Raw genomic sequence first — 13,697 nt, 5'->3', positions numbered from 1 at the left:
AGGGGCAAGGTTACCTCCCTTTTATCTGCTTTTTCAGATAAAGTATTGGGGGACCACTAAACGAGACTTCAGATACAGTATTAGTGCATCTCTATGGCCTATATAAAAGCATCCAAAGAGCACCATGTCATGGGACCATTAATATCTGTTTGCTTCAGACTAACAACTCTATATGACCTTTTGTATGTCCCCCAACCCCCGCCTCTGAAATACTACAAACGGAGGTAAGGGCACCCACTTAGACAGGCTCTCCTTGCATGCACTCGTGGCACTCCGTTGTTCACACGGAAAGTAGTTGTGTGAGCAATGCGGAAGAGGGAGAGAAGTCCAAACCCTGTCAACGTTGAGCCCTCCACACACCTGGCTGATCCAGAAAGCACTTTTTCTAAAGCATACTGAGGCCCTTAAAATGACCCAGGTCCACATTATCACTGAGCGGAACTTCCATCACCATAACAGCATCTGTCCTCCACCAAACCGCGGCTCAGATAACACTGTTAAGACTCACTTGCAATTGTTGTGGAAGGTATCAGATGAAGTCCTGCCGATGGGAGTGCTGGACAAGTTACGTGTAATCTGTTACTTTTAACTTATTACTCCTTTACAAAGTAGTAATATTACCTTACTTAATAATTAAGTAATTAGCTACGTTACTTGTTATATTACCTCACATTCGGGTAGCACAGCGTTACTGCGATTAATAATACAATTACTGATTTTGAAATTGTAGTTTCTTACACTACTAGTTACTGTGGAAAGTAATAACATTACAGTAATACATTAACACTGAATGAGAACATTCTCCAGCAGGTCAAAAATGAATGAGTGTTTAACCAAATTAGCACAAACGTGGTCAGTAGGGGCCTGTAGCACATGTGTGGTTACTCAGGCCATGGTTTAATTATGTTGTCACAGCAAGTAGTCATTCAAATGTTGCATTATTGGACCGGTACGTGTCTGCTGTTGCTGAATAGCTGCGGACATGTCTGAATATGGTAGCGTGCGTCGCCCAACACTAAACTAAACCCGTTGAAGCATTCCAGACTGAACATAGAGGAGCAGAGCAGAGGGTACCGGAGTCATTTCTCTAAATGATCATCCAGTACTGTGTGTGTGTGTGTGTGTGCGGCCTGCATTGAGGTCGGCTCTGAGAACCACTACAATGCAGGTTTTGACACCTTTAACTTTAGATATTTTGCATTAGGTGTTTGTATTATCACTTAATAATAGGTTTTAGAAGACAGTGAAAATAAAAGGAATTGTCATTTTCTGATTGTCTGAACATAAAGTAATAAAAAAAAATCTTTAGATTTTCACGGTGTCCCTGTGTTTTTCTAAAATGAAGTTGACAAGTTGGAAGGTGGTCTCTAATAACCATAACCTGAAGGAACTGTGATGAATGAAGAAACATGTAGATCCAGACATTCATTCTCCCAACACCATGTACAAACCCCCATCCCAAAAATGTTGAGGTACTTGTACTTGAGTCTTCTTTTCATGCCACTTTCTACTTTTCTGCTACATTTCAGAGAGAGCAGCTTTAGTTACTAGTTACTTTACACATTCAGATTCCTGCACACAAAGCACATATAGTTTATAAAAACTTAGGTTTTATTATGAACGAAACTAGCCAACAATGTAACAGCTACTGAGATGATAGAACATTAAACACACAACTGTTTGGATCTTTCACACTTTCTAAAATGAGACAGTTCTTTACTTTTAATACTTCAACTACTACATTTTCAGTAGTGTTTTCAATGCAGGACTTTGACTGTAACACAAGTATTATTACAGTGTGCTATTTTGCAGAAGGATCTGAATACTTCTTCCACCCCTGCATATGTTGAAGTGTGACTTGTTTTGCCCTGACCCAAAATCTACGCAATCTGGAAGCATTTTCATTAAAGAAAAAGTGCATTTAATTAACAAAATGTATTCAGCCCTTTCGGTTAATACATGAAAGAAGCACATTTGGCAGCAACCACAGCTACCAGTCATTCTGCTCTGCACAAGCAGGGCTCACCTGGAGTTGTGCCTAACAGAGGGACCATGGTACACCCATATAGTTAGTTAAAGAAGGGGAATTATATGTGCATAACGTAGGTGCAAAGCTATCAGCACAAGCGTCAAGAAAGAAAAAGTCAAGCCTGAGCACTTACTCCATGCTTCAATCCTTGGATTTTTGTACAGGATAGAATAGATGTTTAATATGATTTGCACAAATACAAGGCCGTACAGGTAGCCTGGATGCCAGCTGAACTTAGCCCTGCCCACAACATACACTCGATTTTTTGTGATTTGCTGTTAGTCAGCTCCACAAAAAAAAAATATATATATATATATAAAATATAAAATAACCAAAATATAAAGTAGAAGAACAATAAGAGAAAAAAGCGGTAAGATGAATACAATTATGATTGCAAAACTGCAGCGGAAACATACACTGTGTAACGACTAGGCCTACCTGTAGGCTAATTATATACTTTATACACACACACACACACACATTATTGCACCTGAGAGTTTTAACATTATCTTATCACACACAGAAAGTGTTATGGTATTGCTCACTGCATTATTATATTTTCCACAGCTAGGCTATTATTGCAGGTGTGGAGTGTGATATGTGCTTCGCATTTTAACGTCACATGCTTTGAGCCTGACAGCAGAAAAAGCTCTTGTGGAAGCGGGCCCTGCGAGTAGAGACGCTCTGTGGCGTCTCATGGTTGTATCCTGAGACCTTCCACCTGAACATAGCATGTGCTGAATTATGTCTGTCCCTGACGATGCACTGTGCTGTTCTTTTGCAGCGCTGCATGGAAAGTGCGTCCGTGGAGCGGAGGTTGGAGCCAAAATGGTCACGGAACAGAATGAGATGGACTCAAATGCACGGCTCAGGGAAAGGGATTTATTGAGGGAAGAAGGCAGAGTATGGGAGCGGGGAGGCGGACACCGGGAACAGGGAGGCCCGGGAACCAGGTGAGAGAAACGAGAGATGGACCAAGGGGGAAACCGGGAGCCGGGACCGCAGAGGAGGTAGGAGCACGAAGAGTTTGAGAGCGACGGGGAGACACGGGCACGATGAGCTGAGAGGGAGGATGGAGAGGTGGGGAAGGAGGGCCGGGGTAAGCCAGCTGACCGGAGAGAAGTGAAACTAAAAAGGAAACAAGGAAAATAAGTACATGGACTAGACATGATGGAATTGTTTTGGCTGTCGGCGTCCACTGAAGACGTTCACCTATGAAGCTGAAACAACGAGAGCCGGGGTAGATAGGTGTGAACGGCGGGAGCGGGTGATGACTGGCAGGTGTGGCAACGAGGATCCTTGATTGCAGATGGAAGGCAGGTGAGAGTAATAAGCTGGTTTCAGACAGGAGAGAGGGAAAATTAAACCAAACAAAGGAGAGGGCATGGGGCCTGTTGCACGAAAGTAGAATAAAAATGTCCAGGATAAGTGAAAAAGTGCAGTTTGACTTAGTGTGATCCGCTCATCGCGGCTTAATCGGTTGCACGTTTGCCGAGCCAGGATGAGAAGGTGAAGCTATCAAGCCAGGTGTAGGCTAGATGGCTGGGATAAGTGCACGTTTACGGCTTTCTTAAATAAACCACGGTATCGATCACAGATTTACTGACGCAGAAATGGAAAAGACGCATGCGCCATACGTGTCACCCAATGAGCAGCAGCTTCTATGGAAAGTAACGAGGAGGTGAAGAATATAATATGCAAAAAAGGAAATACGGCTCAAACGGAAAAAGCCCAACAGACTATAGCGGACCGGCTGAATGCGCAAGGATGTAAAAATATCTACTTAGCCGACTAGTCACTCCACTTTTTTATTTTTATTTTTACAAAGTTGTAGGCAACACTGTTTTAATTGCTTTAAATATGCTAGTTTAATGTTTCTGTTTTTATGTGATAAATGTGATGGTTTTACCGTAAAGTGTCTTTGAGTAGCCTACCATGTAAAGCACAATATAAACAAAATGTAGGCCTATTATTAAGCTTACTTTGCCTTAAAAGTGAGCAGAGGGAATAGTGTTACTCGGGAAATGTACCCTAAGGACTCAAGGCTTAATTTCAAACCCTTATTCACAACGTCAGAACATGTTTTACAACCATTTGCACAAATCTCTATAATCTAGCGTTATGTCTAATTCTAAATATCTTTTTACAATTAATGTTCATACAGAACAATCAGAAAGGGACAAAAACTATAAAAAGTAGCCTACTGTAGGTGACTTCAATACAGTGAGCATATGTGTAAAACAATATTCATGTTTTTTTACTCTTTGACAAGTGACAGCACCGAAATAAAAAGATTAATAAGCGTGTTGTGTCTGTGTGATGAATGTAAACTACACTAATAATATATATATATATATATATAATATATATATATATATATATATAACTCACCGGCCACTTATTAGGTACCCCATGCTAGTAACGGGTTGGACCCCCTTTTGCCTTCAGAACTGCTCAATTCTTCGTGGCATAGATTCAACAAGGTGCTGGAGCATTCCTCAGGGAGTTTGGTCATATGACATGATGGCATCACACAGTTGCCGCAGATTTGTCGGCTGCACATCCATGATGCGAATCTCCCGTTCCACCACATCCCAAAGATGCTCTATTGGATTGAGATCTGGTGACTGTGGAGGCCATTTGAGACAGCGAACTCATTGTCATGTTCAAGAAACCAGTCTGTGATGATTCCAGCTTTATGACATGGCGCATTATCCTGCTGAAAGTAGCCATCAGAAGTTGGTACATTATGGTCATAAAGGGATGGACATGGTCAGCAACAATACAGGTAGGCGTGGCGTTGCAACGATGCTCAATTGGTACCAAGGGGCCAAAGAGTGCCAAGAAAATATTCCCCACACCATGACACCACCACCACCAGCCTGACCGTTGATACAAGCAGGATGGATCCATGCTTTCATGTTGTAGACGCCAAATTCTGACCCTACCATCCGACTGTCGCAGCAGAATTGAGACTCATCAGACCAGGCAACGTTTTTCCAATCTTCTATTGTCCAATTTCGATGAGCTTGTGCAAATTGTAGTCTCAGTTTCCTGTTCTTAGCTGAGGAGTGGCACCCGATGTGGTCTTCTGTGGTGTAGCCCATCTGCCTCAAAGTTCGCGTACTGTGCGTTCAGAGATGCTCTTCTGCCCACTTGGTTGTAACGGGTGGTTATTTGAGCACTGTTGCCTTCTATCAGCCGAACCAGTCTGGCCATTCTCCTCTGACCTCTGGCATCAACAAGGCATTTCCGCCCACAGAACTGCCGCTCACTGGATGTTTTTTCTTTTTCGGACCATTCTCTGTAAACCCTAGAGATGGTGTGCGTGAAAATCCCAGTAGATTAGCGTTTCTGAAATACTCAGACCAGCCCTTCTGGCACCAACAATCATGCCACGTTCAAAGTCACTCAAATCACCTTTCTTCCCCTACTGATGCTCGGTTTGAACTGCAGGAGATTCTCTTGACCATGTCTACATGCCAAATGCACTGAGTTGACGCATGTGATTGGCTGCTTAGAAATTAAGTGTTAACGAGCAGTTGGACAGGTATACCTAATAAAGTGGCCGGTGAGTGTATATATATAGGCCACGTTTTTGTTCCAGGGAAGTGAGACTAATTGAGAAGGTTAGAAATCAAAGTAAGAAATAATATAAGGAGTAACACAAACTGTCCTTTATTAGAGAAAGACAAGCGACAAGAAAATGAAATCATGAATGTATTGGTCTCTGACCAGTCTGCCATTATTGTCATCTTGGAATATCGCTGCATTGTCCCACTTAATCTCCGCAGCGTCCTTTACAAACCTAAAGCTGCACAGACCACAGACGCCGCGTTGCTCATCTCTAAGAGAATGGACACTGATGCGATGCACAGGTCTGCCAGCAGGCAGCGGCCGCACGCCAGACAGCGGCCAACGGGCAGCGGCCAACGGGCAACGGCCACCGGGCACCGGGCAACGGCCACCGGGCAACGGGCACCGGGCAACGGCCACCGGGCAGCAGCCACCGGCCACCGGGCAACGACCACTGGGCAGCGGACACCGGGCAACGTCCGCACGCCAGGCAGCCTCGACACACTACCGTCCCACCGGAAAAAGTCCTGACTCTCCCGATTGCCGCAAAGAATAAATCTCCATGGTTACTTGGCTGAGTTTAATTCAACCTGGTTTTTGTGCAACCGAGTCAAAGCTAAATTCATCCAGGATAACTTGAATATCCCGGCTAATCCCTTATCCTGGTTTTGTGCAACAGGCCCCAGGACGACAGAAAATGAGGTAAAATAATAAACAAAAACAAAACTTACGGCCAGCTGGACCCCAACTATGACAAATGTGATCCTTTCTGCAGTATTGATAACTCGTCGAAGTGATTTTCCCTCAATCTGGGTGGTGTTTCCTAACTATTCGGGATTCCACTGTGTCAGGATGTTTGGAAAAATGATAAACCACACACATACTTCTACATCAAGCACACCAATAGGATGACACACTCTATGACGGCAGGTGTGGTTCACTGCAAACAACTGACAATCTACTCACAATTAAGTAGGCCTACATTGGAAAAAAGTTCATAAAGAAAAAAAAAGTAACAAAAGTCAAAACAGTCTTTAAAATACTTAGGCATGTCTTATTTTTTAATTGCAATGTAAAGGCTTATAAAAAGCTACATCACCAAAGTTCAGTAATACAGCTGTGCTATAATCAACTTTAGCATGGGTGTGTAAACCTATGAGGCCTTAAAGGCCCTGACACACCAAGCCGACTGACGTTGATCCTAGTTGGAAGGCTACTGTAGGCCGGCTGGCTACTAAGCCAGCTGGCTTGCTAGGGGGCTAATTTTTTAGCGGTGCAGAGAGAGAGAGGTCTATTGCGGTCTTTATACTATGCAAAACTAGCTTGACGGTCGGCTTGGTGTGTTAGGGCCTTAAGCCAGAAGGAAATACATGTCTTTTCCAGCGCCATCAGACTGCAGAGGTGGGGGAGGTGGTCCCTAGCTGACTTCCAGAGGCTCGGCCATCAGGCTACAGCGGGCCATCTCCTCAGGCACAAATTAGGTGCACCTGTTCAACTGCAGCTTCGACCCAGACTTAGGGATACAGACATCTTCAACACAGGGGGAAATGATAGGGAAAAGAATTTGGATGCGGCACAGTTATTGGTTCAAGGCTGACTGGTCTCAGTGTTTCGGAATTGGCTACAATAATGGGGGTTTCACACACAACCATGGCCATGGATTTCAGAGAATGGTCCCAAAATGTGAAGACATCCAGTGAGCAGCAGTGGGTGAAAATGCCTTGTTGAAGACAGAGGTGTTTGAGGACAACACTAAGTCAAATAACAGTAGTTCCATCCGAGATATGCAGAGGATTATCTGTGAATACACAACCCGTGGAACGTTAAGGAAGTTGGGCTACAGCAGCAGAAGACCACACCGGCTCCACTGCTATCAGCCAAGAACAACAAACTGAGACTATAAATGACAAGCTCTCCAACACTGGGCACTGGATGATTGGAAACGTTGGCTGGCCTGATTAGTCTGATTAGACCTGATTGAATAATTTCGATAGGGCCAGAGTTCCCAATTTGAATACCTCTTTGCCCTAAAAAAAGTATAAAAGTATAAATAGCTTCTCCATAAGGAATTACTTTAATGACCTTTATAAAAATCCAGAATGCCATGGCTTGAATCCCAGTAGAGCTCCAATGGTAAAACAATATACCAACCAATGCGTCATACCTACCCCTTCACAATAAAAAAAATTCACTTTATGAGTTTAACATTAATATGCGTTCCCTCAGCCAGCCTAGAAATGGTGATAGGTGTAAACCGAGCCCTGGGTATCCTGCTCTGCCTTTGAGAAAATGAAAAGCTCAGATTGGCCGATCTGGAATCTTGCCCATTATGAGGTCATAAGGAGCAAGGTTACCTCCCCTTTCTCTGCTTTGCCTGCCCAGAGAATTTGGCCCACCCATGAGAGAGATACATCATGGCTTTCAAACAAGCAAAGTGGCAGTTAGTCAAGGCCACACCCCCAGTCTCTGGAAAGAGACATCAGATACAGTATTAGGGGACCACTAACCATGCGTTCACACTGCCACTGACCTGAGCTTCGAAAGTTACTGGAAGTCATTCCTTTTCAATGGAAGCCGGCTTCTCTCAGCTGCAAGGAGCGGCAAATCTGTTGGCGTCACGGTTTGGGCGTTTTGAGCATGTTGAGCGTCAATCAGAAAGTTGAAATTTTCCAACTTTATGGTAATGAGCTATGTCGCAGTTCAGCGACAAGCAGCGGCTAAGCCAGCAACCAATCGGAATACAGAATTCCTTCGCGCTGGCTGATTCCGGAGAAAGATACGATGTAAACTTTAGTTCCTACCAAAACATTAATTCTGAGGACAAGCTCATAATTGCCATTGCTGGGTTACCTATTGTTTATGATATGACGTTGTTTGTACATGAATGTTACCTGCCGGCCACATCGTCTCTAAACGGTCATTCACAGTGAAGTCCTGCACAGATCGCTAGGTTAGTCTGGCGGCTGCTCGCTCTGCCTGCACGCTGCTGCGGTTCACCGGCTAACGAGCTAAGCACTGCGATTGGTCGCAGTGGTGTCTGTTGCTAACAGACACCACTGCGACCAATTAACAGTAACAATTCTGTCATTATAAATGTAAGTTATAAAAGGTTTCTAGTGCCAGTGTGTTGGCCGTGCAGTGACTACTTGTGCCTCTCTCATGATCGAACATAGAACGCTGCCAACGTCAGAGAGGCCACAGTAATCTGAAACTTCATCTTGCTATGCTTAAGCTTTTCAACATGGACATGACCCTGTTATTTGGAACAAAGGTCTAATTTCAGTTTGTTACAGTATACAAACTCCCCAGCATCAAGTCCCAGCCTTAGTCTTTTCCATTATCTCATCCTTCAGAGGCGTTACCTCTATTGCCAGGTTTCACTGATGGCTGGACATAGTATAATTTTTTTCCTCTGCTGTTTGCATCCCACTTTTGCTGTCATTGATTAGTCAATTCAATTCAATTTTATTTATAGTATCAAATCATAACAAGAGTTAACTCAAGACACTTTGCAGATAGAGTAGGTCTACCACACTCTATCATTTAAAAATGGCAAAGGTTATTGTTTCTTCCCTAGAACACTGCTAGTACACTTCCTTAAAACCATAGATCTAACTATATTGCAGGATATGTGACAGTTAAAGAAAATTAGGTAGGATACATGCTGGTCTCAGGGCAAACACGCAATGACGGTTCTACACCAGTGGGAGGCAACAATGCGCTCAACTGTGCCTAGTCTGACGGAAAGCAGCGAAGCAGCGAGCTTCTTGCTAGCGAGGTATCAAAACATCTTACCGCGATACTTGTGTTTTAAAATGTCGACCGAGCTCAACGTGCCAGGGGAAGACCAAATTGGCTGATAATGTACTGAAACAAAGTGCTGTTCTGGGAACAGAAAACAACCTAGTTTGGAATATATCTATCTATTGGGAGTCACACCTACGCTGTCCGCTGACAGTGCTCCAAAACAGCTTGTAGCTTCATCAATCCTGGTCTCGCTTGAAACATTTAGCGACGCCCCCTGTAGCCACTGCGACTAGGCGCCTAGGAACGATAGCAATTAGCTTGCAGCTAGATATTTTAAACCCCAGGGGCCAGGATGCGAGAGGATTCTTTGTGAGGAACGACCCCATCCACGGTAAGTCACAAACCATAGTTGAAGTTGACAGTCCGTTCGGATGGATACCGAAGCACTCTAGCTATCTAGCTGCTTATCTAGCTAGCTAAGTTAACTTTACTGTAGCACGGTTAGCTTGTAATTTAGCATGGGTTTGTCCCCACTCAGTGCGTTGTCCTGTCAGTCGGGACCTATTTTATACACTGTATGTACTTCAGTCAGGATGAGTAGCTACAGTTAAAGACCATCATCGTTAACAACACAAGGGTGAGGACTGATTACCAGGGTAGCTAACGTTAGATATGTCACGTTAGACAGATTGAGGACATGCATTTCAACTAACAATAGCTACTAGCGTGAACTTGATATAGATTTCACTTAGTTGTGTATTTTCTCTTTTCAACCTGGGTTTGTGTTTGTATTACATATAGCTAGTGAGTTCCCCCGTTCGAGTAAAGACAGACATTCAGACCATGCGTAGCTACGTTGTTACCTTCAAACTGTGTGAAAGGTCAGAGCTGAGTAATGGCCGTCACCATACAGGTGGACACAATCAAGTTTTATATATATATATATATATATATATATATATATATACACACACACACACGTACAATACAATAAATACATTCTAAATAGAGCAAAAGTAAGGCAAAGCCAAACAGTATAGAAAAGTAAAGAAATTTAATCAGAAGCCCAGAGTTGTTGGGGGCAGAGGGGAAGGGAGGCAGCTGAACTTTCTGACAGCCAGCCTGGGGAATGAAGCTAGTGAAGAACAGGCTCGGAGGTTCTGCTACCTTCTCCCGGATGGCAGGACTCAGGAGGCTGTGTGAGAGGGGCCAGGGGTCACCCACAATTCCCACAATTCTACTAATGTTAAAAAACCTCTTAAAGTGAAATTTTCATGCCATCGGACCTTTAACAATGAAATCTGTTGAAGGTCAATAAACCAGGCGTCCAGGTAATTTACGATATTGCTGAGAAGATTGGCCTACAAGGTTCAGCTTTTGTTGACACACTCAGAGAGCTTGTTATATATTTCAATGCATGAATTACTAAAAAACTTGCAGATTCCAGTGGGGGAAGCTAAACACGGAAACTTACAAACATACAGAAATATTTTAAATTGCATTCCAAAACAAGCTATAGAATTAAAGATGGTTAAAGTTGGCGGTAGGGCTGGGCGATATTTAGAGAAAATCAAATATCACAATATTCTTGACCAAATACCTCAATGTCGATATAGCTACGATATTGTATGGTTGACTATTGGTGCTTTAACAAAATGTTATTTACACAATGAGATGTTTGATAAATATTATACAGAAATTATTTAATGACTTAGTGGTTAAAGGTAAATAATAGAACAGCTAGAACAGTAGAAGTTCAGAAAATTACATAATTTTACTTTAATGCAATATTACCATATTACAATACATCCAAAATCTAAGATGATATCTTGCATATCGCGATATTGATATATTGCCCAGCCCAAGTTATCAGTATCTTATCTTTAAACTATCAATTATTCCCCTAAAGCAGTGGTTCTCAAACATTTTTTAATAATGTACCCCTTTTGAATTGTTTATTAAAGCCCTGACCAGCGCCAATAATTTTTGGTAGAAAAAACTGTCTATATAAAGAGGTACAGCAATGTCTGCGATATATTTACTAAAAAACAGCCTTGCAATTAAAAAATAAACATTTAAATTCTGATGACAAAACTGTACAAAAGTCAAAGGAAATCATGGAGAAAGATGGTAGAAAGAAGGAAGTAAGGCAAGAATAGGTCAAATCATATTTAAAAACTTCAAAAACAGTGACATAACTTTGAAAAAAGCAAGAGAGAAAATGTAGAAGGAAGAAAGGCAACAATATATCCAAAGAAGCAGACACAAATGTCACATTTTACACACATAAAGAGGAACAATGTTGTGGACAAAAGCCTTGTCACTATCAAACATTTTCTTAAATATCTCACATACCCCCTGCAGTGCTCCAAAGTACCCCTAGGGGTACACTGCACAACCAACAATGAATTTGTTCTTGGATAAAGAGAAAGGGGTAGCATAAATAAGACACTAAACCGAAACTGAAATTTATGTACTGGCTGATCCATTAAATACAGACAGACCTGCATTTCTCAGACACACCCAGGTATTCTCTCACATGTATACAATGTATTACTGAATGCGGAAAGATAGTGACAAGGTGAAGATTTTTAAAATATCACGTTTGCAACCCTACTGTAACTGTTTTTCTTACTGACTTTCTTTTCACTACAACTGGATTTCAGTCAGGCACTTTTGCCAGATATTCTTATACGGGTGTTTCTGATGTCTTATCCCCTCTCTAGTGCCATGTCTTTGGTTTTCCCTCGACCCAACACCAACGCAGTACACGGCAAGAAGGATAAGAGACTAATGGCGGAAGTGAATGCATCGCCGCTCAAGCATTTTGTCACGGCAAAGAAGAAGATCAATGGGATCTTTGAACAGTTGGGGGCCTACATCAAGGAGAGCGCTTCCTTTCTGGATGGTATTTTCCATTTTCTAGTACCTTTCACACATACACCCCTTTATGATAATCTGAAGGCAATTTAACATGTTTGTCTCACATCTGAATAAGCAAGTTGGCACAAATAATACTGCCAAAATTTCTAAAGGATATGTGTACACAGGAAAGCCTTACTACTATTATTGGAGCATGGAGATGTGCCAAGTTCTTTCTTTGAAAAGTTTCACTCTCAATTAATGAAAAAGCTCACTAAATTGACATATTATTCTTCAAAACCATTATATATGTATTTATTGCTGTGTTTTTTTAAGTTTTTCACAATCAAGCCACCAAAATACAATACATTTGAACTTAGGTTTATAGATCCACCACGCGGTCATATTTCAATTATTAAATGATCATGTGTCCTCCACATAAAGGTCTGTATGGGTGTTGTAGGTAGATGTCACCAGCGGCCGTAGTAAGGTGAGTAACCGGAAGGATGAACCAGACGTTGAGTTTTCAGTGAAGAGGGGAATATTTATTTCTCCCAATTAAGGCCAAAGGCAAAATACATAGTACAAAAATATCAAAATGGATAATAAGAATCTAGGACTTTCAAAATAGAAAAGAACAAGACTTGTGAGTCAAAAGAACAAAAAGCAAAATACAACTAAGGAACAGTTGGTTACCTAGTGCCTTTTGACTACACTGAAATCGGCTAACACGAGACTTACGTCTACTTACTTACAGCCTTTTCCTATATTTGAGCTGACCCAAACCGAACTGGCGCTCCTTCCCAATCTGACTTTCTCGCGTAACTCAAACCTCCCTCTTAAATACCCTGATAGCACACCCCTGTAATGGATCAAACCATTCTCAATAATGACTCAGGGGTGGCGCAGGTGGGAAGTATACAAACGGCTTTAACAACAGCCAAAACGCTATTCAACGTAGCGGGTTGCTCATAGTAATATAAATACAATCCTAACAAGTTTAACCTGTGCACAGGATATGTCAGTTTACCATAAACCGTTTAACAATCAAATCAAAACACTTCCGGTGAACTCCGCAAAGCCACCCAGCTATAAAACCACCTGTGTATAGGCAACTTCCCTTTTGCAAGTACGTCAGAGGACACAGATAAGATAACACAATATGCACATATGAATGACTGGTAAACTAAATAAACAAATAGCGGATTAACCAAAGACCCAATTGTCATGTGACTATTGTAACTCAGGAATAAATAACCAACTAAGAGGATAATGATGGATAAGGATGATTAATAGATTAGCAAGTTAATGGATTCATAATTGTATGCATATATCACCGTAGTCTTAGTTGTTCAAAGTGCGCACTTGAAAACCATGTGATAACTGTAGAGCTGTGAAGATGAATGGAGTAACGGATGAGGCTAAACACAATAACAAGTAACAAACATGTGGGCACACACATTAGCATATCATTATGAATCTT

At 42.0% G+C, this 13,697-nt stretch overlaps 1 protein-coding gene across 2 annotated transcripts in view; it reads left to right on the top strand.

Annotated features, from left to right (window-relative positions):
* Window positions 1-9,395: 9,395 nt before the first annotated feature.
* mfn2 (mitofusin 2) overlaps window positions 9,396-13,697 on the top strand; it is a 47,830-nt gene continuing 43,528 nt past the window's right edge. For both annotated transcript variants that reach the window (XM_032521080.1, XM_032521081.1), the window contains exons 1-2: window positions 9,396-9,743; window positions 12,079-12,260. In XM_032521080.1, coding sequence (XP_032376971.1) covers window positions 12,083-12,260 — 178 coding nt within the window. In that variant the 5' untranslated portion in view covers window positions 9,396-9,743; window positions 12,079-12,082. The remainder of the gene's footprint in view (window positions 9,744-12,078; window positions 12,261-13,697) is intronic.

This window comes from Etheostoma spectabile, chromosome 7, assembly GCF_008692095.1.
Source record: "Etheostoma spectabile isolate EspeVRDwgs_2016 chromosome 7, UIUC_Espe_1.0, whole genome shotgun sequence".
In the NCBI taxonomy this organism is placed as follows: domain Eukaryota; kingdom Metazoa; phylum Chordata; class Actinopteri; order Perciformes; family Percidae; genus Etheostoma; species Etheostoma spectabile.
The sequence above is the reverse complement of the archived record's forward strand: the minus strand, read 5'-3'. Positions and strand labels throughout refer to the sequence as shown.